This window comes from Rhincodon typus, chromosome 9 (genome assembly GCF_021869965.1).
Source record: "Rhincodon typus isolate 14 chromosome 9, sRhiTyp1.1, whole genome shotgun sequence".
NCBI lineage: Eukaryota > Metazoa > Chordata > Chondrichthyes > Orectolobiformes > Rhincodontidae > Rhincodon > Rhincodon typus.
In genome coordinates, this window is record NC_063340.1 from 80,079,801 (window position 1) to 80,106,552 (window position 26,752).

A 26,752-nucleotide genomic window follows, 5' to 3' on the forward strand; every position below is an offset into this window, starting at 1 on the left:
GGGGAAGAGAATGACATCAAGACAAAAAGCTTCTTTGCATAATTAGAGGCATTTCATTTGATAAAAGGCTAGTAACACTTTAGCCCATTTACATCGCCATCCTTCAAGGCAACTTAAATTTATAGATTGCATTAAAAATTTATAGCCATTGACTCCATTACATTTATGGAAGCTCCATGTGTGTCACTGATGGAAGTTACTTGTGGGTGGAGATGGAAACAAAAGTGCAGGGCTAGAAGTCAAAAGAATTGTTTAGCACAAAAGTAATCTTTGAAACTTCAAAGATGCAATTGGTACACTGAAATTTGCCTCAACCTCTACTGAAGATACACCTCAGTTAACTTGAGATGTGGCAAATACTTGTTCCATCTTAATGTATACACATTGACTGATAATGCAAATAATCATTTTAAATTATCTTGGTTTTTTGAAGAACTTTTGTGACAGCTTTTTTGGTTGTATATTGCTAATAAATCAATATACCTATAACCACTTGAACATTAAATTTAAGAAAAAAATCCCCAAAGTGAGTCCAAGTGAGCAGTTTAGAGATTCATGATTTAACAGTATTTTTGTAATTTAGTCTTCAAACTAGCTTTCATAACATGCCAACAAAAAAAAATTCATGGCACACTGGTTGAAAGGACAACTTGCAACACGGTTTTAAAACTTACTCTATAAAGCCCTGCAGTTTTGAAAAATTACTTAACTGAGCCTGTGTTCACTAGAGTTGAGAAAAATAAGAGATCTGATTGAAACAAAATTTTAATGGGGCTAGACAGACGGGATGCAGGGAGAATGTTTCTCTGGTTGAGGAATCTAGAACCAGGGTTCACGGTCTCCGAATGCAGAGTAGGCTGTTTTGGATGAGACAACCTGTGTAATTTCCTACCACAGCAGGCTGGGTCACTGTGTACATTCAAGGAGATTGATAATTTTTTTTAGATTTTAAAGGCATCAAGAGGCATAGAAAAAGTATGACTTTTGAGATGGAGGATCAGCCATGGTTGTATTGGATGGCACAGCAGACTTGAAGGATCAAATGCCTACTCCTGCTCCTAGTTTCTGGATAAGAGCAGAATAGTTTTATACAATAGCAGCTTGGAGTGCATTGTCTACTTATGTTTCCCTTCTGGTATAATTCATCTCCTACAGTGTAGCTAACAGCAATATATTTGAACATTGTGATTTCTCATGCAGCAAGCTCTGATCTGGCAGTACTGGCATGAGAATCAGTGGAGATAAAACAATTTTGTGAATTGATTAGTGGACAAGACCTAATCTACAAGAACAATTTTTCTATTGCTTCTTGGATTTAGCAGTTGTAGCAGTGACCAAAAAAGTTAGACAAACAGTTGCATGTTGACAACTATCTATAATGCATATGTTATTAATACTTGCATTTATCATACACTTCCCAACTTAAGACTTTTCCCATTCTTTCCCATGTTTTAGCTTTGTATTGTTTGAAAGATTGTGGAAGAATTTAAGTTTTTGTGGACCTATCTGGAGTGGTTTCCTGAAGTTGCAAGTTCACTGCAGGCTAGAGATTCTTTATTATTACAAAGCTTCCTATAAATCACTTGACTAGTGATGCTGTTGGTTCTGCTGGGGCGGGTTTTGAACAGTGACTTGGAGAAGGTTCTTCTTTTATCTGGTTTAAGACAACACCAGTTGAGTTGGAGGGAAGCCTGCTAGAAACTACCTAGGTGATCTCTCTCAAACTTGTTGTGCAGACAGATGGGATTAGTTCAGAATGGCATCATGGTTGGCACAGACATGGTAGGCTAAAGAATCTGTTGCTGTGCTGCATTGTTCTATGTTCAGGGTGAAACCTTTTTTGTTATTGTTTGAAGAATCATTAAGATTATATTTCCCGAGCAAGCTGTATTAGCAAGACTTCTAAGACAGCTATGTGTGATTAGTGACTTGACCGCATGTCCCATAACAGAGGAATAGACTCTGGAACATCTGTACTTTACCCTTTGTCTTCAGCTGCCAAAGTGCTTTTCTTTCAGAAAGTCATTGCTGCAAAGTAGTTGGTTCAGTTTTTTCTCTTTTCATGAAGGTTCTATGTATCTGAGTATCTCTTGGGGAAACATATATTTCATTATTGACTGCTTTTATTAACCAACAACTGTTAATTAAGAAACCTAGTTGAGAGACCTTGGTTTTAATTCCTCAAAGATAAATTTCTTAATTGGTCATCTTGGTAATTGCAAATTTAAAAAAGTGACATATGGAATTTAGGTTGATTTTGTGCAACTTCAGCCTCCAACATAAAATAAGCAGGAATACTTTTCATTTGTTAGCTTTCATAGTTTCACAAGCCCACTTCCCATGATCTGTTCTTTTTTAAATAATGCTACATGGCACTATTCACCTTCCCAGATCCACCTACAGATCTGCAGGCAAGATTGATTTTTTTTTTTTCAGATTCCAGCTTTGATCAAATCCTTCCTTGAGTTTAGCACCAGAACATTGCAGATATTCCTTACTGACTTCATTGTTCTCTGATTACTGCTGCTTCCCTTGCATTTAGTGTTCTCCTTTGACCACACTTGTTCCTTTTTATTTTCTGGCTCCCTTCCTGTAGCTGGAGTTATTTCTATCAAGACAGAAGCAATACTTATTCCATGACTAATTCAGACCTTGTGCCAGCCAGTTATCTTATCACCGATGCTTAGAATGCTGTTTCTTTTCTGCACTATCACTGTTTTAGGTCCCAGGCAACTGACTGACCATCATTAATACCCTGCCAGGAGATGCTATGTGTTATTCTGTCGACTGGGACTTCACAAGAAATGAACAATTGGCAGTCACAATTGAAAAGAATGGTTTAAAAAAAGTCATTCAAGAGATGTGGATTTCAGTTATCACCCGTCATCTGTTGCCCTCTAAGGCAGAGCTGCTGCAGTCCCATTTGGTGTAGGTACATCTGCAGTGGTGTTATGCAGGGAGTTCCACAATTTGACCCCATGACAGTGAAGAAACGGCAATACATTTCCAAGTCAGGATGGTAAGTAGCTCGGAGAGGAATTTGCTGGTGGTGGTGTTTCCATATCTGCTGCCAGTTTATCGAAACTTTGTAACTCACTCCATAAAGAAAGAAAGGCATGTTTGTTTTGAAATAGTCCACCTGAAAGCAGTCTATATGGTCATTTTAAAATATTTTTAATTCTAATTACCTTTCATTAAAAAGAGAAAACTCAAACAAAAATGCTTGGTTAAACTCTTGATTTTCTATTTAAGATCAGTGTAAATCACAAGTTTCAATCTCAAAATAGATGACTAGTGATGGAAGTTACATGATTCACTTCACACCAGATAATTTCATCTTCAAATCACAATTCTTAATATAAGTTTTACATTTCAAACCAATACTAATAAAATCACTAGACTTCATGACATTAAGATGAACCTGTTAAAATATTTCTGGTGAAGAATGCAATAGGTACAACATTATATAAAAAAAAAAGTTAAAACATTTAACAATTTGTACATTATGCACTCAAAGTCAGAGGTTAACTATCTCTAATATTACAAAGCTAAATCTTAGATTTCTAAAATGTCAACATGCCAATTTGAATTTACAAAACAGAAGGAAAATAAGTCATGATTTGCTCCACATCATATTTTACATTAAATAAATTACATTTCCCATTATTACCATTTTAGAATAGTGCACTGATCCAGCCAGTAACACACAATGAATATATTCTGCCCTCTACTGTATAATCATGCACCATGACACAGTTTAGGTTAAAAGCTGGCAACTTCATAGATATGTTAAGTTGCTATTGTAAAATTTAAGGCCCTTTTACTGACACATTTAATTGATAACATCATTCAAACTAAGGGATAGATTTACTGGCAAACCCCCATGTCCAACATGCCAGAATTATATTATACCCAGAACCATTATATGAGAAAAGTTTAACAGTAAGCACTCACTCCTATGTACATACAGACTTGTTAAACAGAATTAGTGCCAACAAGAAGAACAAAAACGAAGCTTGAAGTTAAAAATTCAGCAAAAGATGGGCAAAGCAGGTCTTTGGACCTTAACGTTAAATTATTTTTTTTCCTCAGATGCTGAGAAACCTGTGCAATTGTAGCATCTATTTTCTTTAACAGTAAGAATCATTTATACACAATATTTGTAGATGCTAATGAATTAGGAAACCGATTATAGAAGCAAGGCTTAAGAAATGCGTATGATGACACTTGGGTGGTAAGGGAATTATCCATTTGCATTTCTGAATCTTTGTATAGAGACCTGCTCTTAAGTGTTGCAGTTTTTTAAACATAAATTTATGGGCTTGAATTAATAATTTCCCTTTAAGATGACTTTTTCACACTTCAGAGTCAGCACATATTTTACAAGATTGTGCGTGTTTGTGGTGCAATAGAAATCAAACATCAAGTTATCAATTCTTTCAGTGCCCATAGCATGCTCTTGTACTAGTAATAAATCACCAACTTCTGAAACATGTATCCTCCCAAAATTATATCACATGATCAGTCTTTTGTAATCTTGAGATAAACTAAGCAACAGAATCTTGGAACACAAGATGCAGACAACGCTGGCAAAGGTGGAAGCCTGGGAATAGAACAGACTCTCACCTTTCAACCATCAGTTGTAGTACCATAGAAAAGCAAAAAGAGTAAAAGATTTCTACATGAACAGAAATTTCAATGTAACAAGGTTAAAACTTAAATATGCCAAATTGAAAGATAGCTTTCTAAGGAACAAGCCCATGAATATTCAACATAAATTTATACACAGTGAGTAATTATAAAAGTGTAATTCAACAAAAGGCCTGTATGATCCCACTGATCTGTAAAGTAGCAGGCAAGCCAAACACAAATGCTAGTCAATACTGCTCAAAATGAGTTGACCAGGCATTTTTGGTCACAATCAGCCTTTATTTAAAAGTCCCTGTCTCTCAGATCAGAGGGGGGAATTTGCTGTGTAGATAAATTAGATATTATTCAAAATCTTACTTTTGCATAATATTCTGACTCAACTGCTAAATTAAGAAATGCTAATGCATCATAAGCAGAACACCAGCACGTAGTTTGTTAAAGTAATTATTTAGAAGATTATCTAAAAATGGAAGAAGAAACAAAATTCAACAGAACGAACTTGACGACAAGGCAGAAGCTTTCTCATTGCCTGTTAAAGACAGTCATAACTTGCTTGTTCACACACTTCCAGTTAAGAGCTAATCGTTTACTTTGTGATTTACCCTGTCAGATAAGAGATATGTACATTTGACTATAAAATGAAAATAGAAAATTTTACCCTAGCAGTAACAACCTGCTCCAAAACATTTGTGTGCGTTTGCATTTTTTTTTTAAGACTAAGCTGCTGAAATAAAGAATAGGAACAAGGTGAAGAGGTAGACAGAAATAAAATCAGACTAACTTTCAAACCAGATCACTGCCAAATTAAACATCAATAGAAAAACAAAGACTTGAGGCAGTAAAGAAACCCAAATACAATTAAAACAGTTTTGAAAAAAGCTATATAGATTACAACTTCCACCATTTTTAAAGAGGGAAAGGACGTTAAACTGATAAGTAAAACCTTTTACAAAATCAACGTACAAAGATGTTCACATTTATGTGATGAATTATCGACCAGCCACACTAAAAAGGTAAATTACACAAAAGCCAAATTTCTGAAAGTGACTGGCAAGTCTTTTGTGTTCCCACATTCCACACTTAATGGAATTGCATATTTATCCTTACTTGCTATGCTAAGCTATGATTTATTTTGTTGAGATCCAAAATTCCAGCTCTGACATTACTGTGGTGTGTCCTACTGATTGATGCATTTTACAGCAGTTATTTCTTCGCAGCACATACAGCAAGATTATCAACCTTTCAATCTAAACCTTCTGAACCATGATTTACATAATGACTTCAATTCTATTTAAGCAGATATGTCATTTTAGGAAAATAACAGCCAGTGCTTCAGTTTCTCGACACCTTGTTGGAACTGAGCATAATAGAAGTTCACTTGTGTTGTGAAGTCTCTGCATACACTGGACTCCAGATCACCAAATGTGCAATAAAGTGCTGTTCCTCCGATGCTCAGAAGTACTGTGACAATGCACAACAGAACCAAAAGGAGGCAGGAATCTCCATTTACCTCATCTAAGGGAAAACAATAAAAATCTTAAATCAGTGTGTTGAAGTGTGGTCACAACGAAGCATAATGGGTGAACTCAGTACACTAATTAATTTGACAGAACAAAACTAATTGAATTTGCAAATATTTCTAAAGACATTGCTCATACTCCATTAATCAGTATTTCAAAGCATCAACTTCTGCAATAATATTTCAGTACCATTCATAATGTCATTTTTGAGGTTTAATTTCATTCCATTCACCTTCTAAACTCATGTAAAAGCCACAAATCAAGGCTTCAGGGTGACAGTTTTCTGGTCTACATAAAACGACACTGTGAATCAATGATTAGATGATACACAGGATCTAAAAGCACAAGAAACAGGAGAAGTGAGATATGCAGCCCCTCACACGTGCTCCACTATTCAGTATTAGTGGGAGCCCAGGCAAGACTGTGATGTAATGGTAATGTCACCAGAAGAGAACTCCATTGATCAGTCTAATGCTCCGGGGTCATGGGTACAAATCCCACTTTGGCAGCCTGTGGAATTCAATTAACTTTGCTTTTGAAAATTAGTCTCAGTAATGGTTACCACAAAACTAATCACTGGTTGCCATAAAAACCCATTCCCCTTACCTGGTCTGCCCTACACGTAATTCCAGATCCACAGCCTACATGTGACTTTTAACTGCCCTCAAAAATACCACCCAATCCAAGGACAAATTAAGGAAAGGAAACAAACACTGGCCTTAAGTGACACCCACATCCGTCAGGAAGCATGAACAAGAGCTTGTGGCTGGTCCTTCAACTCCTGCCCTATTCCCATGTCCCAGAATAGAATTTACTGAAATTTTCTTTGCTATTTTTTGGACCAGACTTCCACTGTCTTTCCAAACTTCTACTTGTCTTAGAAAAGCATAGTACTCTGGATGCTGGAGATCTGAAATAAAAATAAAGTCCTGGAGAAAGTCATTAGGTTTGGCAGTATCTGAGGAGAAAGAAACAGTTAATGTTTAAGTCTGATATGACCTCTTCTTCGGAATCCAGATCTGCTGAGTTTCTCTGGCAATTTGTTTTGATTTCAAATTTCCAGCATCAGTGCTACTTTGCATTTACGGAGGTCAGGCAGCATAAATGATGAGAGAAACAACGTTAACTTTTTCAGTTGAACAAGGTGAATCAGAGGACGGCTGAGTGTCATCACAGCAGGATTCTGGGAGACATCGCCACAGTCATCATGACTGTACAGCAGGTCAGACAGAACCTTGTGTAGTTAAACCTGAAACACTACATTAGTGTTTCCCACCCTCCTCTGACCCAAAAAAAACTCAGGAGGAGGTCAAAGACTGACAAAGTAAAGATGTAAAGGGAGCAGCTATTAAGAGAGCAGGCCAGTGTTAGAGTGGAAGTGCTGAGGCCTTTGCTCGAGAGGTTTCAGCTTGAGGAGGCTGAGCAGGGGTACAGGTAAGGGCTCTTTAACTCTGCTTTCTTTCTGTCTAGACTGACGGCAGTGGGCATGGCCATTAGGGCTGTGGCATGCTCCTCTTGCAGGATGTGGAAGATCAGGGGGACTTCCAATGTCCCCGGTGGCTACACCTCTGACAAGTGCATCAGGCTGCAGCTCCTGACAGGCCACTTTAGGGGACTGAAGCTGGAGCTGGACGCACTCAGGATCACCTGGGGTGCAGAGAACATCATTGATAGCTATAGTGAAGTGGTCACTCCTAAGGTGCAGGCTGCAGGTAGCTGGGTGACCACCAGAAGAGATAAGTGGGGGGTGGGGGGTGCGGTGAAGGTGGCAGATAGTGCAGGGGTCCCCTGTGCCCATTCCACTCAATAACAGGTATACTGCTTTGGATACTGTTGCAGGGTATGACCTTTCAGGAGCTAGCAGCAGCAGTCAGGTCAGTGGCACTGTGACCAGCTCTGACGGAAAGGGTGCAGTCAGACAGAGCGATACTGATAGACTCAACTGTGACGGGAACAGACAGGAGATTCTGTGGCTGCAGAAGAGAAACCAGGATAGTGTGTTGCCTCCCGGGTGCCATGGTCAAGGATGTCTTTGAGTGGTTGCAGAACATTCTGAAGGTGGAGGGTGAACAGTCAGAGGTCATTGTGCACATTGGTACAAATGACATAGGTAGACTTAGGTAGACAAAGGGATGACATCTTGCGAAATGAGTATAGGGAGGTAGGTAAGAAGTTAAAAAGCAGGACCTCAAGGGTAGTGATTGCCGGATTTGTCCCAGAGCCACATGCCAGTGAGGATAGATATAGAAAGAGGCCAGATGAATGCATAGAGAGATTGCGATACCTGTAGGAATAGTATAGTGTTTGCTGGAGATTTTAATTTTCCCTGTATTGACTGAGTCATCCAGAGTGTAAAAGGCCCGGAGGGGATGGAATTTGTCAAACGTGTCTAAGAAAGTTTCCTAAATCAATACGTAGAGGGTTCTACTCGAGAGGGTGCAACACTGGACCCCCTCTTAGGAAACGAGGTCGGGCAAGTGACTGAAGAGTCAGTCGGAGAGCACTTTGGGTCCAGTAACCCTAACTCTCCCAGTTTTAACATAGTTATGGCAAAAGGTAGGACAGATCCACAGGTTAAGGTGCTAAACTGGAACAGGGCCATTAGGCAGGATCAAGCAGAGGTCGACTGGATGAGTCTGTTAGAAGGAAAAGGAACGAATGGCAAATGGGAGGCTTTTAAAAATGTGATATCAAGAGTCCAGGGGCAGTATGTGTAGAGCCACAGGAGATGGGGGAGATTCTAAGGAATATTTCTCCTCAGTGTTTGCTGAGGAGAGAATCATGGATGCTAAGGAAAGAAGGGAAACAAGTGGGGATGATTTGGACCGCATACACATTACCAGAGAGGTGGTGTTTGCAGCATTAAAGAGTATCAAGGTGGATAAATCCCTTGGGCCTGATCAAGTCCATCCTCGGATGTTGTGGTAGGCTAGGGAAAAAATTGTACCGGCCCCTGCAGAGATTTTTGCTTCATCTTTAGACACTAGAGAAGTTCCGGAAGACTGGGGCTTGGCCAATGTTCTTCCATTGTTTAAGAAAGGTAGCAAAGAAAAGCCAGGGAACTACAGGCTAGCAGGTAGGCAAATTACTGGACAGGACACTGAGGGACCGGATCAGCCAACATTCGAATAGTCAAAGTCTAATTAGGGAAGACATGTCTGACAAATCTTTTAGAGTTTTTCAAAGAGGTAACCAAGAGGATAGATGAGTGTAGGGCAGTGGATATTGTCTATATGGACTTTAGTAAGGTCTTTGACAAGGTCCCGCACGGCAGACTAGTCACGAAGGTTACGGCGCACGCGATTCAGGGAGAGTGAGCTAATTGGATTCAAAATTGTTAGGAAGCCGAGGGTGATGTTTGAAGGTTGTTTCTTGGACTGGAGGCATGTGACTAGTAGTGTGCCACAGGGGTCAGTGTTGGGACCTTTGATATTTGTTATTTACATGAACAATCTGGATGTGAATATGCAAGGCATGATTAGTAAGTTTGTGGATGATACAAAAGTAGGAGGTATTATTGACAGTGAGGAAGGTTATCAAAAATTACAGGGGGATCTTGATCAGATGGGGAAGTGGGCTGAGGATTGGCAAATGCAATTCAATACGGATAAGTGTGATGTCTTGCACTTTGGAAAGTCAAACCAAGGTAAGACTTGTACAGTAAATGGTAAGGTCCTGAAGAGTGTTGTGGAACAGAGGGACCTAGGAGTACAAGTACATTGCTCATCCTTTTCCTGTTTGCTCCCCATACTCTTTGATCCCTTTAGCCCTAAAAAAAAGTATATACAACTCTTTCTAGAAAACATTCAATGTTTGGCCTCAATTGTTTTCTGTGGGAGAGAATTCTTCAGGCTCACCACTCCCTTGGTGAAGAAATTTCTTGTTATCTGAATGCTAAATGGCCCACTGTACATCCCCAACCATCAGGAACATCCTTTCAGCCTTTACCATGTCTAGTCCTGTTAGAATTTTATAGCTTCCGACAGACCCTCCTCATTCTTCTGAACTCCAATGAATACAGTCCTAGCCGATAAGTCTCTTTTCATATGTCAGTCCTGCCAACCCCCAAATCATTCTGGTAAAATGATGTTACACTCCCTCCATAGCCAGAATATCCTTCCTCAAAAAGGAACCAACACTGATTCAGTCTTTGATTCACTCCTGACATAAAGTCTCTTAAACTTCAATCTGACCAGAGGCTTGTTGATATACTGAGTTCTCCTTAACCCAAAAGAAATGGCAGAAAAACAAATTTGCTGGAAGAAAGCTCAGCAGGTTTGGCAGCATCTGTGAAGGAAAAAACAGAGTTAACATTTCGGGTCCAGTGACCCTTCCTCAGAACTGATGGTGGCTGGGAAACCGTCAGTTTATATGAACTGACATTTTCCCAGCCACCATCAGTTCTGAGGAAGGGTCACTGTACCCGAAATGTTACCTCTCTTCTTTCCTTCACATATGCTGCCAGACCTGCTGAGCTTTTCCAGCAATTTTTTTTGTTCCTGATTTACAGCATCCGCAGTTCTTTTGATTTTTAAGAAATGGCATAACTTCGTCTGTACTCAATGTTCCCAAAAAGTAACATTATTTCATCTGCACCAGTTAGTTAGCTTCACTTGTTTTCCCAAAACTGCAAATAACTTGTACCTTTTCTTCCTTTTTGAGTATAATCTACTTTCCTCATTTTCAGTCCATAGCCCAAAGACAACGTGGTCTATTACATTTGACATTACCTAAACACAGATTCCTGAACTTCTGGTTAAAATAAACTATTTGGATAAATCTTAATATCACAACTGTGAACAGAACAGTTAATTCGTGCACAGTTGGAACTATTTCAGTTTGCTGTAGATGAGGATTTGGTATCAAATTTTGCATGAATGTGTACCTGCTAAACACCTTGGAATATTTTATGTTAAAGGAAACAATGAAATGCAAATTGGCTTGCTGGTTGCAAGCTGAGAGAAAATATTGTTGAATTTGCACAGAGATCAAATTATGTAGAAGGCCAATGTGATATTGCCAAGATGTGGAAACAGACAAAGTGGAAAATGGAATTTAGTAACTTTTGGTAAAAACAAAACATCACACTCATGCTATGTAACAGCACAGCCACTTAGGGATACAGGTGTCAAATTAAGGGCCGCACTAGCAAGACTTTAACCATAGAACAGTACAGCACAGGAATCTGCCCTTCGATCCACCATATCTGCGCCGACCATGATGCCATTCTAAACTAATGCCATCTGCCTGCAATATGGTGCATATCACACTATTCCCTGCCTGATTACATATCTGTATAAATGCCTATTAAGTGGTGCCTTCGTACCTGCTTCTACCATGTCACCTGGCAGCAAGTTCCAAGCATTTATCACCCTCTGTGTAAAAAAAAAACTTGCCCTGCAGATCTCCTTCAAACTTTCCCCCCTTTCACCTTAAACTTATGCCCTTTAGTATTTGATATGTTCACCTGGGAAGAAGACTCTAACTACCCACCCTATTTTTGCCTCTCAATTTTATATAAATCTATCAAGTCACACTTCAATCTCTGACACTTTAACAAAAACAATCCAAGTTTGTACAACCTCGCCACTTTAATGCAACTATTGGAATTCTAAGTGTTATCAAAAGAGGCAAAAAAAAATCCCAGCTACAAACTGAAATTTCATTAGAAGTTGCACAAGCCTATGTTTGTAAGTACTGGACTCCAAACTGCAAATATTGTTTATAAGAGGGGGTTCAACTAGTAACTAGCATGACAAAATATGAAGAAACACTTCAATATTACTTAGATGATGAAGCAACATGAGTATTTAAAATCACATTTGATGGGACAACATCACAAAATCAGTAGTTGTGGATAGAAAATTGAAGAGGATGGACTACAGATACAAAGTTTGAAAGCAATAAATGTAGGACTGAGGGCAAGAGGAATTTCTATATACAGTAGCAGATAAAATACACCAAAGTGTAGACAGTGTGAATTTGCCTCCAAAAGCCCCAAAATAGCTAAAAGAAAATCAATCCTGGGGTAACCCCCAAAGAGAGAAAGGTTGCCCTGGTAAGTAGAATGGGCAGAATCTTGAAAGGCTGCAAATGATATTTGGGAAGTTGGGGGGAGTCCCCAAGAAAATCTCAATAGAAGCCCTGTAGGAAAAAAAGTGTTCTTGACATGTAGGGAGTCATGAGGCTGTGGAATTCAGAGTTATCTTGCGAACAGAAACTACACCTTCATTCAAGATTTGATTGATAGTTGGATAAAAGCAGGGGATAAGATAACACGAGAACAAGATGAACAAAGCATGCATGTTTAGAAACACAACACAACTTAAACTAACGGCTATGATATGCATAACATGGTAGGATTGACAGTACCTATAAGATTAATATCCAATTGTGTGCTACATCACAGACTACTAATTCCATGAAGACAAGGTACCTTACAAAAACAACTGCGAAATAGAATGCAAACGTGGACAAATTATTACTTATTGTTATATATTTTGTAGCTAATTTGTGTATTGTTCTTGAAGGATGCTTGAGTTGAATGACAAGAAAAAAATTCCTAAAATACCGGACAGATATGTGATAAACATTTTCTGGAAACATGGAAAGATGTCAAAAAGAAGAACGGCAGTGTTTATGTATTTTTGGGGGGTGGGTGGGGTGGATGGTGGGAAGGTGAAGAAGATTGATCAATTCATCACTACTTACTTTGCAATCCTGTACTAGTACTTCATTACTGCACCAACCAAAATACCTTCTAAGTTCTACTATTCAGTAAGGCATAGTTTTTGACCTTTATTTAGTTTTCATATCACTCCTGTAATCTGTAAAGTATTGCAGCAGTTAACACAGTTAGATTTATCATCTATCGTAGCTGACTAATTTTACACTCAGCTGACCATAATTTAACACCTTGCAACCTATTCCTAATTTTAACATTACATACATGCACAGAAAGCACCAAAGAATGCAAAACATCACTACCTTACCCTGCTCTAGCATGTCTTGGGGTTCCTGAAATCTTACTCTCCTCTTTGACTGCTTCTGTTGCACCGTTGTGATTTCTTTGTCTGAATTTCCTTTTTTCAGTATGGACACAAGGCCCTCTGGGTGAGTATTCTGTATGAAAAGAAACAGAATAATTTACTGAATAAGACATGTGCTGCATGGACTAGAACACCTTTGAGTTTTGCATCGCAGGTAGGCAGGCTGGTTAAAAAGGCATTTAGCATGGTTGCCTTCATTGCTCAGATCTTGGAGTACAGGAATTGGGATGTCATATTGAGGTTGGACAGGACATTGGTTCAGCCTCTTCTAGAGTACCGTATGCAGTTCTGGTCACCCTGTTATGAGAAGATTATTAAACTGGGGAAGGTTCAGAAAAGATTTACCCGGAAGTTGCTGGGAATGGACGGTTTGAGTTATAAGGAGAGACTGGATAAACTCGGACTTTTTCCATTGGAGGATAGGAGCTTGAGGGGTGACCATATAGAGGTTTATAAAATCATGAGGGGCATAGGTAAGGTGAATGACAAGGGTCTTTTCCCTAAGGTGGGGGAGTTCAAAACTAGGGGGCCTATTTTTAAATGTGAGAGGAGATGACCTCCACCATATGGACAATTTCTAGTTCCCTGGCCCTAACTACCTCCTGTTCACCATGGATGTCCAATCCCTCTATACCTTCATTCCCCACCAGGGTGGTCTGCGAGTTCTCGGCTTCTTCCTCGATCAGAGGCCTGAGCACTCCCCATCCACCACCACTCTCCTCCACCTGATTGATTTTTCCTTCAATTCATCGCACTTTTGCCAAGTCAAAGGAGTGGCTATGGGGGTTATGTGGAACGATCCTTGTTCCAGTCCTACACTGGCCCCTTCCAACAATTCTTTTGTCAGTGCATCAACGACTGCTTCAGTGCCACTTCATGCTCCTGCCAGGACCTTGAAAAATTTGTTCATTTTGCCTCCAATTTCCACCCTTCCAGAACTTTCACATCGTCCATTTCCGACTCTTCCTTTCCTTTCCTTTCCTGGACCTCTGTCTCCATTTTGGGGAAATAGACTGTCCACTTCCATCCACTACAAAGCCACTGACTCCCACAACTACCTTCACTACAGCTCTTCACACCCCACATCCTGCAAGGACTCCATCCCATTCTCTCCATTCCTTCACCTACATCGCATCTAGTCGGATGATGCCACCTTCCAAAACAGCAATGCTGCTGACATGGCTTGCTTATTCCATAACCGTGGTTTCCTGCCCAGTGTGGTTGACAGGACCCTCACTACATCAGACCTATCACCCATTACTCACAACACCGTGATTGGTTCCTCCTTGTCCTCACTTTTCATCTTACCAGCCTCCACATACAAAGGATCATTCTCTGCCATTCATACAACTCCAGCAGAACATCACCACCAAATGAATCTTTCCCTCACTCCCCTGTCTGCATTTTGCAGGGATCGTTCCCTCCGGGATACCCTAGTCCATTCCACGACAACCAACACCATCCGCCCTTCCCATGTAACCACACAAGGTGCAACACCTGCCCCGTCACCTCCTCCCTGCTCACCATCTAAGGGCCTAAACAGTATTTCCAGGTGAAGCATCATTACACCTTTATCTCCCCCAATCTTGTGTATTGCATTTGTTGCATCCAATGTGGACTACTCTGCATTGGAGAAAGCAAATGAAGACTGGGTGACCACTTTGCAGAACATCTCTGGTCTGTGCTCAAGCATGACTCAGACGTTCCCGTTGCCACTCATTTTAACAAAGTGTCCTGCTTGCATGCCCACTTGTCTGTCCTCTGCATGCTGCAGTGCTCCAATGAATCGCTGGAGGAACAACATCTCAGCTTCACACTAGGTACTTTACAGCCTTCTGGACTAACCCCCATTTCTTCTCTTTCTTTTAGTCTTTTCTGTTGTTACATTCTCTGTCACCATGTCCTTTTTCCCCTCCCCTCACCCCAGTGGCTCTGTCTGCTTTCAAGTTTGGCAGTTAGACACACCATTGTTCTGCCATTCTCACATTCTGATTACTTATTCTGAACTATCAACATCTCTTCTCCACCTGCACTCTACCCCACTGTAGCATAAATGCTATCCCCTCCACACTTCATTTCAGCTGTGAAGAAGAATAATTTAGACTTGAAACATTAGCTTCCTCTCTCTCCATGGATACTGTCTGACCAGCTGTGATCTCCAGCACTTGTGGTTTTTCAGTACCGATTCCAGCATCTGCTGTAATTTGCTCCTAATTAATTAAGTACTTTGAGATGTGAAAGATACTGGATAAATGAATTCCTGCTTTCCTTCAAAACTTTGCTGAAAACCTTTGATCAAACTGGAAAACTTGCAAATATAATACTGAACATCATACTGAATGTGTACTATCTCATATAAAATCAAGCTTTTTAACTTGTATAGCTTTAAAACAAGTTTGTAAAAAAACTCGGAAGAACTCCTTTATTAGCCCAAATGAAAAATACCTGGTGTTTCAACAGCAATGGTGCAAATTACCCTGCCATTTGCAAGAAATCCAGCTGTCCCAAAAATTGGGTACAGGTTGTCACAGAAAGAACTGAAGTACATTTGCTTTATATTTACAAAATGTTTCTTACTATGGAATTGAAACTATCACCAAAGCCCTCGGTTACTGATATGTCAATCTGGGGAAAATTGCATTAATAGCATGGGAATACAGAACTTCACAGTGCTCTAACAACTAACATCAATGTTTCACTTGGACTACAAGGTTAACTGCACAACCAGTCTTGGTATGCAATGATGCAGCATGCTGCTTTTGAAAGGCACACTCATTTTGTCATACTGCAAGACAACAAATGTCCAGTTTTAGAGTCATACAGCATGGAAACAGATCCTTCAGTCCAACCAGTCCACACTGACCATGTTCCCAAGCTAAACTAGTTCCATCCGCCTGTGTTTGGCCCACATCCCTCCAAACGTTTCCTACTCGTATGTATGCAAATGTCTTTGAAACATTGTAACTGTACCTGCATCCACCACTTCCTATGGCAGTTCATGCCACACACTAACCACTGTAAAAAAAGTTGCCCTCATGTCCTTGTTAAATCTTTTTTTCACCTTAAAAATATGCCCCCTACTTTTGAACTCCCCCACCCTATGGAAAAGACCTTTGTTATTCATCTTACCTATGCCCCTCATGATTTTATAAACCTTTGTAAGGTCACTCCTCAACCTCCTACGCTCCAGTGAAAAAAAGCCGCAGCCTGTCCAGCCTCTGAGAACTCAAACTCTCCATTCCCAGCAACATCCTGGTAAATCTTTTCTGAACCCTTTCCAATTTAACAATATCCTTCCTGTAGCAAAGGAAAATAAAAATTCTTAAATAAGGAAATGCAGAAGAAATACATGTAAAATTTTACAAGTGACAGAGAATTTGGATATTTTAACTCGTGAAAAAATTCAGCAGATATCAGTGTGAATGCCTCAGTTATGACAGTATACTTGTGGCTAATAGTGAAGCTACTGTACAGTTTAACCCTATACTTGCAATTTTTATGGATTCTGAGTAATTTAATGGAATCCCAGAAGGTTGGTACAGTTAAATGGGATGTTAGTGTTACCAACATCAAGAGGGGCATTAAAAGTGTTGATCATTGTCCTACATAAGGCATGAGATCATAAGATATGATACAATACAGGAGCAAAATTAGGCCATTCAGCCCATCAAGACGGCTCTGCTTTTCGCCAATGTGTTTCTCAACCCCATTCTCCCACCTTATCTCCATAACCTTTGACTTCCTTACTAATCAAGAACCTAAATATCTCTGTCTTAAATACACTCATTGCCGCAGAAGACTGTGGAGGCCAAGTCAATGAGTTCCACAGATTAACTACCCTCTAGCTGAACGGATTCTTAATCTCAATTCTAAAGGGTTGTCCCTTCACTCTGAGGCTGTGCCCACAGATTCTATTCTCTGCTAATAGTGGAAACATCTTCTCCATTGTCTACTCTATCCAGGCCACCCAGTACTCAAGTTTCAATCAGATCTCACTCAACCTTCTACACAATCAAGTACAGACCCAGAGTCTTCGCCCTCTGCTCATATGACAAGCTCTTTTCCCCTAGGATCATTCTTGTAAACCCCTTCTGGACCCCCTCCAATACAAGCACATCCTTCCTTAGATACAGGGTTCAAAACTGCTCACAATATTCCAAATGCGGTCTGACCAGAGCATTATAGAGTCTCAGTAGTACATCCCTGCCCTTGTATTCTAGCCCTTTTAAAATGAATGCTAACTTGCATTTGGCTTGCTAACAGCCAAATGAACTTGCTTGTCAACCATACGAGAATCCTGAAGTAGGATTCCCAAGTCCCACTGTGCTACAGATTTCTGAAGCCTTTCCCCATTTAGAAAATAGTCTACACGTCTATTCTTCCTCTCAAAGTGCATAACCTCTCAGCTTCCCCCATTGTATTCCATCTGCCATATCTTTGCCTACTCTCCTAGCCTGTCCATTTCCTTCTGCACTTCCCCCATTTCCATCACCTACATTTGTGTCACCTACAAATTAGCAGCAATGTACTCAGTCCCTTTGTCTGTATAACATAAATCATTGTGGTTCCAACACTGACCACGCAGACTCCAGCTGTCATCCTGAAAAAGACCCCTATATCCCCACTCTTTGCCTTCTGCCAGTCAGCCAATCTTATATGCATGCCAGTACCTTGCCCATAACACCAAAGGTAGACTCCTGTGCAGCACCTTGTCAAAGATCTTCAAATAGATCACAGCTGCTGGCTATCCTTGTTTAACTTACCCATTACGTCCTCAAACAATTCTGACACATTTGTCAGTCTTGACCTCTCCCTGACGAAGCTATGCTGACTTAGCCCTATTTTACAATGCACTTCCAAGTACTCTGCAATCTCATCCTTGATAATGGACTTTTAAAATCTAACCAACTAACCTATAATTTCCCATCTTCTGCCTCCCTCCCTTCTTAAACAAGGGTGTTAAGTTAGCCATTTTCCAGTGCTCTGGGACCGTCTATGTCTCCAGTGATTCCAGAAAGATCACCACCAAAGCCTCCACACCACCTCAGCTATCTTCTTCAAAACCTTGGGGTGTAGTTCATCCAGTCCAGGTGATTTATTCATTTCCAGGCCCTTCGGCCTCCCCAGCACCTTTGCTTTTGTGATGGCCACTAACACTCATTTCTGCCCCTTGACTCTCTTGAAGTGCTGGTATGCGACTGGTTTCTTCCACTGTGAAGACTGATATGAAATACCGATTCAATTCCTCCACCATTTCTTAGTCCCCATTACTGTTTCTCCAGCCGCATTTTCCAGCAGTCCAATGTCCACTGTTGACTCTCTCTTACCTTTTATATAACCAGAAAAGCCATTCCTAGTTAGCTTATCTTCTTCCTGATTGCTGGTTTTAAAGGCTTCCTAATTCTCTGGCTTTCCACTAATTTTCATCACATTATATGCTTCTCTTTTGCTTGTATGCTGTCCCTGACATCCTTTGTCAGCCATGGTCACCTTGTCCTCTCCTTAATATTCCTCTTCTTCCTTGGGATGAATTTGTACTGTATCTTCCAAATTACCCCCAGAAATTCTTGCCGTTGCTGCTTCACCATCTTCCCTGCTGGGCTCCTCTTCCAATCAACTCAGGCCAGCTCCTTCCTCATGTCTTTGCAATTACCTTTACTCAACTGTAATACCATTACATCTGATTCCAGCTTCTCCCTCTCAAACTACAAGGTGAATTTGGTCATATTACGATCACTGCTCCCTTGAGGTTCATTCACCTTAAGCTCTCTAATCAAGTCTGCCTCATTACACACCAAATCCAGAATTTCCAGTTTGTCGCAAGTTACTCAAAAAAGAAATCTTGTAAACATTCCACAAATTCCTTTGCTTGGCACCTGCAACCAATTTGATTTTCCCAATCCATCTGCACATTCAGATGTCCACGATTATTGTAACAGTGCCTTTTTTACATGCCTTTTCTACTTTGATTTATTTTCTATCCCATATCCTGACTACTGCTACAGGTCTTTTTTCCTTCGCGGTTCCTCATCTCTACCCACAAAGATTCTGCACCTTCCAACCCTATATCTCTTCTTGCTAATGACTTAATTTCATTTCCTACCAACAAGGCAACCCTGCCGCCTCTGTCTGCCCTTTTGATGGGATGGGTATCTCTGGAGGGTTGAGCAAATGGCTTGCTCACTCCAGTGAATGAGAAACATTCTATGATAATACTTTGAAGAACTGATGTGCTCTCCCCACTATTTATCCCTCAAACAACATTAATGCAGATTAGCAACCTCTTTGCTGTTTGTTGGATCTTTTTTATTAACTGGATGTTGCTGGCTGGGCCAGCATATATTGCCCATTCCTAATTGCCCTTGAGAATGTGGAGATGAGCTGCCTTCTTGAACTGCTGCAGTCCATGTGTTGTATGTAGACCCACAAAGGAATTCCAGGCCTTTGATTCAACAGTGAAGCGACGATGATATATTTCCAAGTCAGGATGACGAATAACTTGATGGGGAACTTGCAGGTGGCGTTGTTCCTATATATTTACTAAATGGTGGTGGTTTGGAAGGAGCTAAGGATCTTTGGTGAATTTCTGCAGTGGATTTAGCTAACACACACTGCTGCTACTGAGTGTCAGTGGTGGAGGAATGATTTTTTGTGGATGTGGTGTCAATCAAGCCAGCTGCTTTGTCTTGGGCAATGTCAAACTTCTTGACTGTTGGTGGAGTTGCACTCAAGTGGAGAATATTTCATCACACGCCTGATCTGTGCCTTGTGAAAGGGTGGACAGGCTTTGGAGAGTCAGGAGGTAAGTTACTCGCTGCAGTATTCCTAGCCTCTGACCTCCTGTTGTAGCCACTGTATTGATATGCTAGTCTAGTTAAGTTTATGGTCAATGGTAACTCCCAAGAGGTTGACCGTGGGAGAATTCAGTGATGGTAACACCATTGAAAGTCTAGGTGCAATGATTAGATTGATCATCTCCAAAAAGAGACATTGTTTAGCCTTTGTGTGGTACAAATATTACTTGCAGCATTTCAGCCCAAGCCTGGATATTGTCCAGGTCTAGCTGCGTTTTGTTATTTACTGCTTCAGTATCTGAAGTTGTGAATGGTGTTGAACGTTGTGCAGTCATCAGTGAACATCCCCACTTCTGATCTTATGATGGAAGGAAGGTCATTAATGAAGCAGCTGAAGATGATAGGGACCAGGGCACTACCCTGAAGAACTCCCAGAGATGACTTCAAGCTGAGATGACTGACCTCCAACTGTCTTCCTATATGCCATGTATGACTCTAACACACAAAGAGCTTTCCCCTGATACCCATTGATTCCAGTTTTACTAGAGGACCTTGATGTCACACTTGTTCAAATGTAGCTGTGATGTCAGGGGTTGTCACCTCATCTCTGGCATCCATCTCTTTTGTCCATGTTTGAACCAAGGTTGTAATGACTTCAGGAGCTGAGTGGCTGTGATGGAACACTAAGTGTCAGGACGCATGTTATTGCTGAGCAGATGCTGCTTTACGGCACTGTTGATGACACCTTCAATCACTTTACTGATGACCAAGAGTAGGTAGACCAACTGGCTGTGTTGGATTTGTCCTTTTGTTTGTGTACAGGACATACCTGGGCAACTTTCCACACTGAAGCATTGATGCCAGTGTTGTAGCTGCAGTAATCTTCAGTATTATTGCTGGAATGTTGTCAGGGTCATTAGCATTTGGAGCATCCAGTGCCACCAATCATTTCTTGGTGTCCAGAAATTGCCTGGCATATTCCCTAAATTAGTGATTATATTTTAAATGCCATCATGACATCACAAGATCATAGCTTTACTTCTTTCTCCTCCTCCTGTAAGACTCTCTTAGTATTAAAAAAAAGTGTGAGGTGATTCACTTTGGAAGGAGTAACAGGAATACAGAGTACTGGGCTAATGGTAAGATTCCTGGTAGTGTGGATGAGCAGAGAGATCTCTGTGTCCATGTGCATAGATCACTGAAAGTTGCCACCCAGGTTGATAGGGCTGTTAAGGCGGCGTACGGTGTGTTAGGTTTTATTAGTAGAGGGATTGAGTTTCGGAGCCACGAGGTCATGTTGCAGCTGTACAAAACTCTATATTGCGTACAGTTCTGGTCACCGCATTATAGGAAGGACGTGGAAGCATTGGAAAGGGTGCAGAGGAGATTTACCAGGATGTTGCCTGGTATGGAGGGAAGGTCTTATGAGGAAAGGCTGAGGGACTTGAGGCTCTTCTCGTTAGAGAGAAGAAGGTTAAGAGGTGACTTAGTAGAGACATACAAGATGATCAGAGGATTAGATAGGGTGGACAGTGGGAGCCTTTTTCCTCGGATGGTGATGGCTAGCACGAGGGGACATAGCTTTAAATTGAAGGGTGATAGATATAGGACAGATGTCAGAGGTAGGTTCTTTACTCAGAGTAGTAAGGGCGTGGAATGCCCGGCCTGCAAAAGTAGTAGACTCGCCAACTTTAAGGGCATTTAAATGGTCATTGGATAAACATATGGATGATAATGGAATAGTGTAGGTTAGATAGGCTTCAGATTGGTTTCACAGGTCGGCGCAACATCAAGGGCCGAAGGGCCTGTACTGCGCTGTAATGTTATGTTCTATTACTTCTTAGGCCAAAAATATAATCACTCCAACTGATATTTGCATTTGTATTAACATCATTTGTACTTCTCTTTTGACAGTCTTAATTACCTGGAATTATCTAGCCATTATCCTCTGACTAGAAATTATGTGCCCGTGTACATCCCTCCACTTCACCTGACAAAGGAGCAGATCTCCAAAAGCTTGTAATTTCAAATAAACCTGGTGTCGTGAGACTTCTGACTTGTCCACACCAGTCCAACACCAGCACCTCCACATCACGTCATTAGAGCAGGAATACAAGATTTATCTGTTTTGTGTAATATCATAACTGCAGCTGACATGAGTGATTAGCAGGTAACTATTAGAACAATTTCACAAGGATAGGCATCAGTTCAAAGCTGTAGACTCATCTGTCAAAGTTTTATGATGGCACTTGGGTAAAAAGCAACTGTGCCTCTATCACAACTAGTAGAGGTGGAAAATGGTAAAATATCAGAGAGTTGAACATATGAAAGAAGCTATTCACTGACTGTTATTTCTTCAGCCGAAAGTAACTCTTAACATTAACTTTTGAGTTATGTTGTTGAAAGGTCAGAGTGTAAAATGTACAAAAGTCCTCAGTTGCGAAATTTTACTATTAATTGCACTGTTCAGCACATTATTTCACAGGTCAGTTAGCTGCCATGCTTTAATGGTGCAGAAAAATATTTTTAAATGCTGTTTAATCTTTTGCTTCACTTTTAATGTCTAAACACATTCTTAGTAAAATAAAAACACTGCAGTGAACATTTAAGCTCAGCAAACAAGGTAATAACAAATCTGAGTTCTGAGGAAGGGTCACCAGACCCGAAACGTTAACTTTGTTTTTTCCTTCACAGATGCCGCCAGACCTGCTGAGGTTTTCCAGCAACTTCTGTTTTTGTTCCTGATTTACAGCATCCGCAGTTCTTCCAGTTCTTAATAACAAATCTAAATTTAGTTTGGTTTATAAGAAATTATGAAGCAATTTATAATTGGCTTGCATGCAACATTTCTAATCTAATTATCGTGAAGGAAATTCTGATGACTACTTTTCCATCATCAGCCATGATCGAATGGCAGAGCAGACTTGATGGGCCAAATGGCCTAATTTTGCACCTATACCTTATAATCTTATTTTGTAACTCTGCTTGTTATAACTGACATGCATCCTATTTACATGTATTTCTTTCAAAGAATACATGTAGTAGAATATGTTATGTAAGCAGGTAAGAAATTAAATAGTTCTCGTGTAACCAGAAGTACAACTATTTACATCAAAACATAGGTTAGAGCTAACGTTCAAGTTACATGTCTTCTGATGCATGTTTTCAGTATTTAAATCTGGCTATGCATTAAAGGAGTTACGTTTTATGGTGTACTATCAGACAGGACAACAGCATTGGCTGGAATTTTCAAGGTCCCTTATTTTGTAAATCAGTAGAAACCCAATACTTCCAGCATCTGAGAAAATAAAATTAAGCCAATACCATTTACATTCAAGACCAGGGTTCCTTTCCCCACTTATCCAATGTGCAAAAAGTAGGTAATCCAAGTAACTAATCTTTAAACACACCAGATGATGCTAGAAGGGAAAAATGGAGCCAGAGACACTTGGTGAAAGAGTGATCCATACTTCAAAAGTTTTTTTCTTGGAGCCTCAATATTTCACATTCAGTTCCTTCTATGCAGGTTGTTTTACGTTTTGTGGAATGTGAATTTTCATTCAGATTAGATTACAAATAAATTGGCATTTAGTGAACACATGCCTTCCTGGGATCACTGTGACTTTGAAAAATGTTGTGCAACTCGTGACAAAATACTTACTCTTACTCCACTCCCATTACACACTGTCAATCCAAAATTTGTGTCTAGCATCATTTGTTGATTTTAATTTTTTTCCACTGGAGTTTTTGCAGCAACATAATACAATTAGACCATAAGACCACAAGAAATAGGAACAGGAGTAGGCCATTCAGCCCCTCAAGCCAGCTCCGCCTTCAATAAAATCATTGATGATCGACATTCCTTGCATGCACTTTCCCATCAAACCTGGATTCCCCTACTGATCAAGAATCTATCTCAGCCTTAAATATACACAAGGACTCTGCCCCCGCAGCTTTCTATGGCTAGGAGTTCCAAAGACCCTCAACCCTCAGAAGAAATTCCTTCACTTTTTTTTTAAATTCATTCACAGGATGAAGGAGTCACTGGCTAGGCAGCATTTATTGCCCATCCTTAACTGCCCTCTGGGCAATTAAGAGTCAACCACATTGCTGTGGGTCTGGAGTCACATGTAGGCCAGGCCAGGTTAAGGATGGCAGTTTCCTTCCCTAAAGGACATGTGTGAACCAGATGGGTTTTTCCTGACAATCGACAATGGATTCATGGTCATCATTAGATTCTTAATTCCAGATATTTATTGAATTCAAATTCCACCATCTACCATGGCGGGATTTGAACCTGGGGCCTCCCAGAACATTATCTGGGTCTCTGGATTAACAGTCCAGTGATAATACCACTAGGCCATCACCTCCCCATCTCAGTCTTTAATTAGAACCCTTTTCTTCTGAGTCTATGACCTTTGGTCCCAGATTCTCCCATGAAGGCTAACAGTTATTTCTTATGGTCTAAATCAGAAACTAGAAGCAGAGTAGATAATTCAGCTCCTTAAGCCTGCTCCACCATTCAACACAATCATGGCTGATCTCATCTCGGTCTCCCCTCCACTTTCCTGCCTGCTCTTCATAACTCTTCAACCCATTACTAATTAAAAATATCTTCTTTAAATGTACTGTGTGTCCAGGCATCTACTGCATTCCAGGGTAGTGAATTTATCAGATTCACCATCCTTTGAGAGAAGTAACAACATTCTCTTTCCTGTTAAGCTTTCATGACAATTTCCAAGTGAATGATGATTGGTGACAACTTATTCATCAATTTCCTTCATTCCAATTTTCTCCATAATCCTCTGGATGCGGATCATGGAGAAAATTTGGGCCAGTTCTGTAGGTGTGAACAGCCTCTTGGTGCTTTTCCTAATAGACTGTTCCTTGCCATCGTCCCAATGAAACTAAGAGTCTGTGCACAGCATCACACCCAATTCAAATTTTGTTCTAGTCTGGTGTTCACTTAATTACATTTCAGCAGCACAGCAAGACCAGAAACACTGGATTTTCTTAAATTCTTCATATACTCAAATATTGATGTCAATTCAATCATCTTTCAAGGATTTTGATGTAAAGACAGGACATACTTGGAATCGTCAGAATTTACTGGAATAACAGAGTCTCAAATTTGCTGATGTTGCCAGTCAAGCATATCACAACCACTCTTAAAGATATTATTAACTAGAAAAGGTTACCACCCCTGTTTGTTCATTTTCTAAAGCTGGTACAGACAAGGGACTTAAAAGTGAAAAAGATATTAAAAATTTCTATCTAAGACAATCATTCTTGGTGGTTGGTATCACCACATGCCCATAATACTGTATGCCTATACAATGTTACTCTTCCCATCAGTCCTTCCCATCTGATGGACAGGTTGGTTTGGGTTGTCAAAGCATCTACTTCAAAACCTGAGTGAAGCCAGTGTCTGCAAAGCACTTCATTGCAGAGTAAATGATTAAAGCAGTTAACATTGAGTACATTTTTGTTAAAAAGCAACATTTTTCATAAGTTAATGTTTTCTACCCTTGCCAATAAAAGGACTCTTCTACATGCTTCCACCAGAGACCAGCTGTGGTTTATAACCCTCCTTTTTGAAACACCCATTAAATGCTTTGACATGCTCCCAAAATACATATCAGTCTTTGAGTATAGTTTTTGTTGCTGTATATTATGAAGAATATACTTAGCTTGGAGGTTGTGCAATGCAGGTTCACTAGTATGATTGGACAAGAAAGATTGACATATACTCAATGAAATTACTGAAATGAGATTAGACACAAACACCAAGATTCCGAAGGGGCTGTGCAAGATAGATGCAGAGAGGCTGATCCTCTGCCTAGAAAGTTTAGAACTATGAGGCATAGACACAAGTTTAGGGCTTAGCCACTTCAGACTGAAACAAGATGTTTCTTCATTTACAGGATTGTTATTCTTTGGTATTCCCTACCTTAGAAACTGAGAGTGCTCACATGGGGAGTATATGCAAGACAGGTCAGTAAGATTTTTGGACAATAAGGGAATTGAAGGATGGAGGGTGGTCAATGGGCCGTTCTGCTGTTACATTTTAGGTCAAGTACCCTGGCAGCTCGGTCAGTTACAGCACTACAAATCATTTAGATGATGTTAATGCATATCTACATTTTGAAGGCAGTTTGGTAAAGTTTTCTTTGCACAAATGTAAGCATGTATGAAACAGAAGTTCAAATAGACCTCTTGCTACCTTCAGCCTGACTGGCCATTCAAGATCATGGGTGATTTTTTTTGTTGCTTTGAATTCCACATTCCCATCTACTCCTATAACCATAGGTTCTTGACAGGCGAGGGGATCACTCTACTTTCTTAAAATATTCATTGAGCCACACCTCCAATGCCTTGTGAGGCAGAGTTCCAAAGACAACAGACTTCAGAAAAAAATTCCTAAATGTCCTAAAAGGGAGATCCTCTAATTTTAAAAAACAAGTCCTCTTCATTCTGGATTCAACTAGAAAAAGAAACATCCTTTCAAAGTCCAACTAGTCAAGACCATTCAGGATCTCGTGAGGACTCAATTGGGAAAGTGCAATGACTCTCAAACTCCACTACTCCCATGGTCACACAAAAGTTAATGATTTAAGCAAAGTCAGGCAAGTTCCCAATTTAGAGATAGTAAGAACTGCTGATGCTAGAGTCCGACATAACAGTGTGGAGATGGAGGAGCACAGCAGGCCAGGCAGCATCAGAGGAGCAGGAGAGTTGA

At 40.3% G+C, this 26,752-nt stretch overlaps 1 protein-coding gene across 12 annotated transcripts in view; it reads right to left on the reverse strand.

Annotated features, from left to right (window-relative positions):
• Window positions 1-3,194: 3,194 nt before the first annotated feature.
• The window catches only part of cnsta (consortin, connexin sorting protein a), an 89,759-nt gene continuing 66,201 nt past the window's right edge, over window positions 3,195-26,752 (reverse strand). For 11 of the 12 annotated variants that reach the window (XM_048601497.1, XM_048601499.1, XM_048601493.1 and 8 more), the window contains 2 exons: window positions 13,163-13,292; window positions 3,195-6,165 (listed from right to left, as the gene is read on the reverse strand). In XM_048601497.1, coding sequence (XP_048457454.1) covers window positions 5,960-6,165; window positions 13,163-13,292 — 336 coding nt within the window. In that variant the 3' untranslated portion in view covers window positions 3,195-5,959. The remainder of the gene's footprint in view (window positions 6,166-13,162; window positions 13,293-26,752) is intronic. The other variant, XM_048601501.1, reaches the window with a different exon arrangement.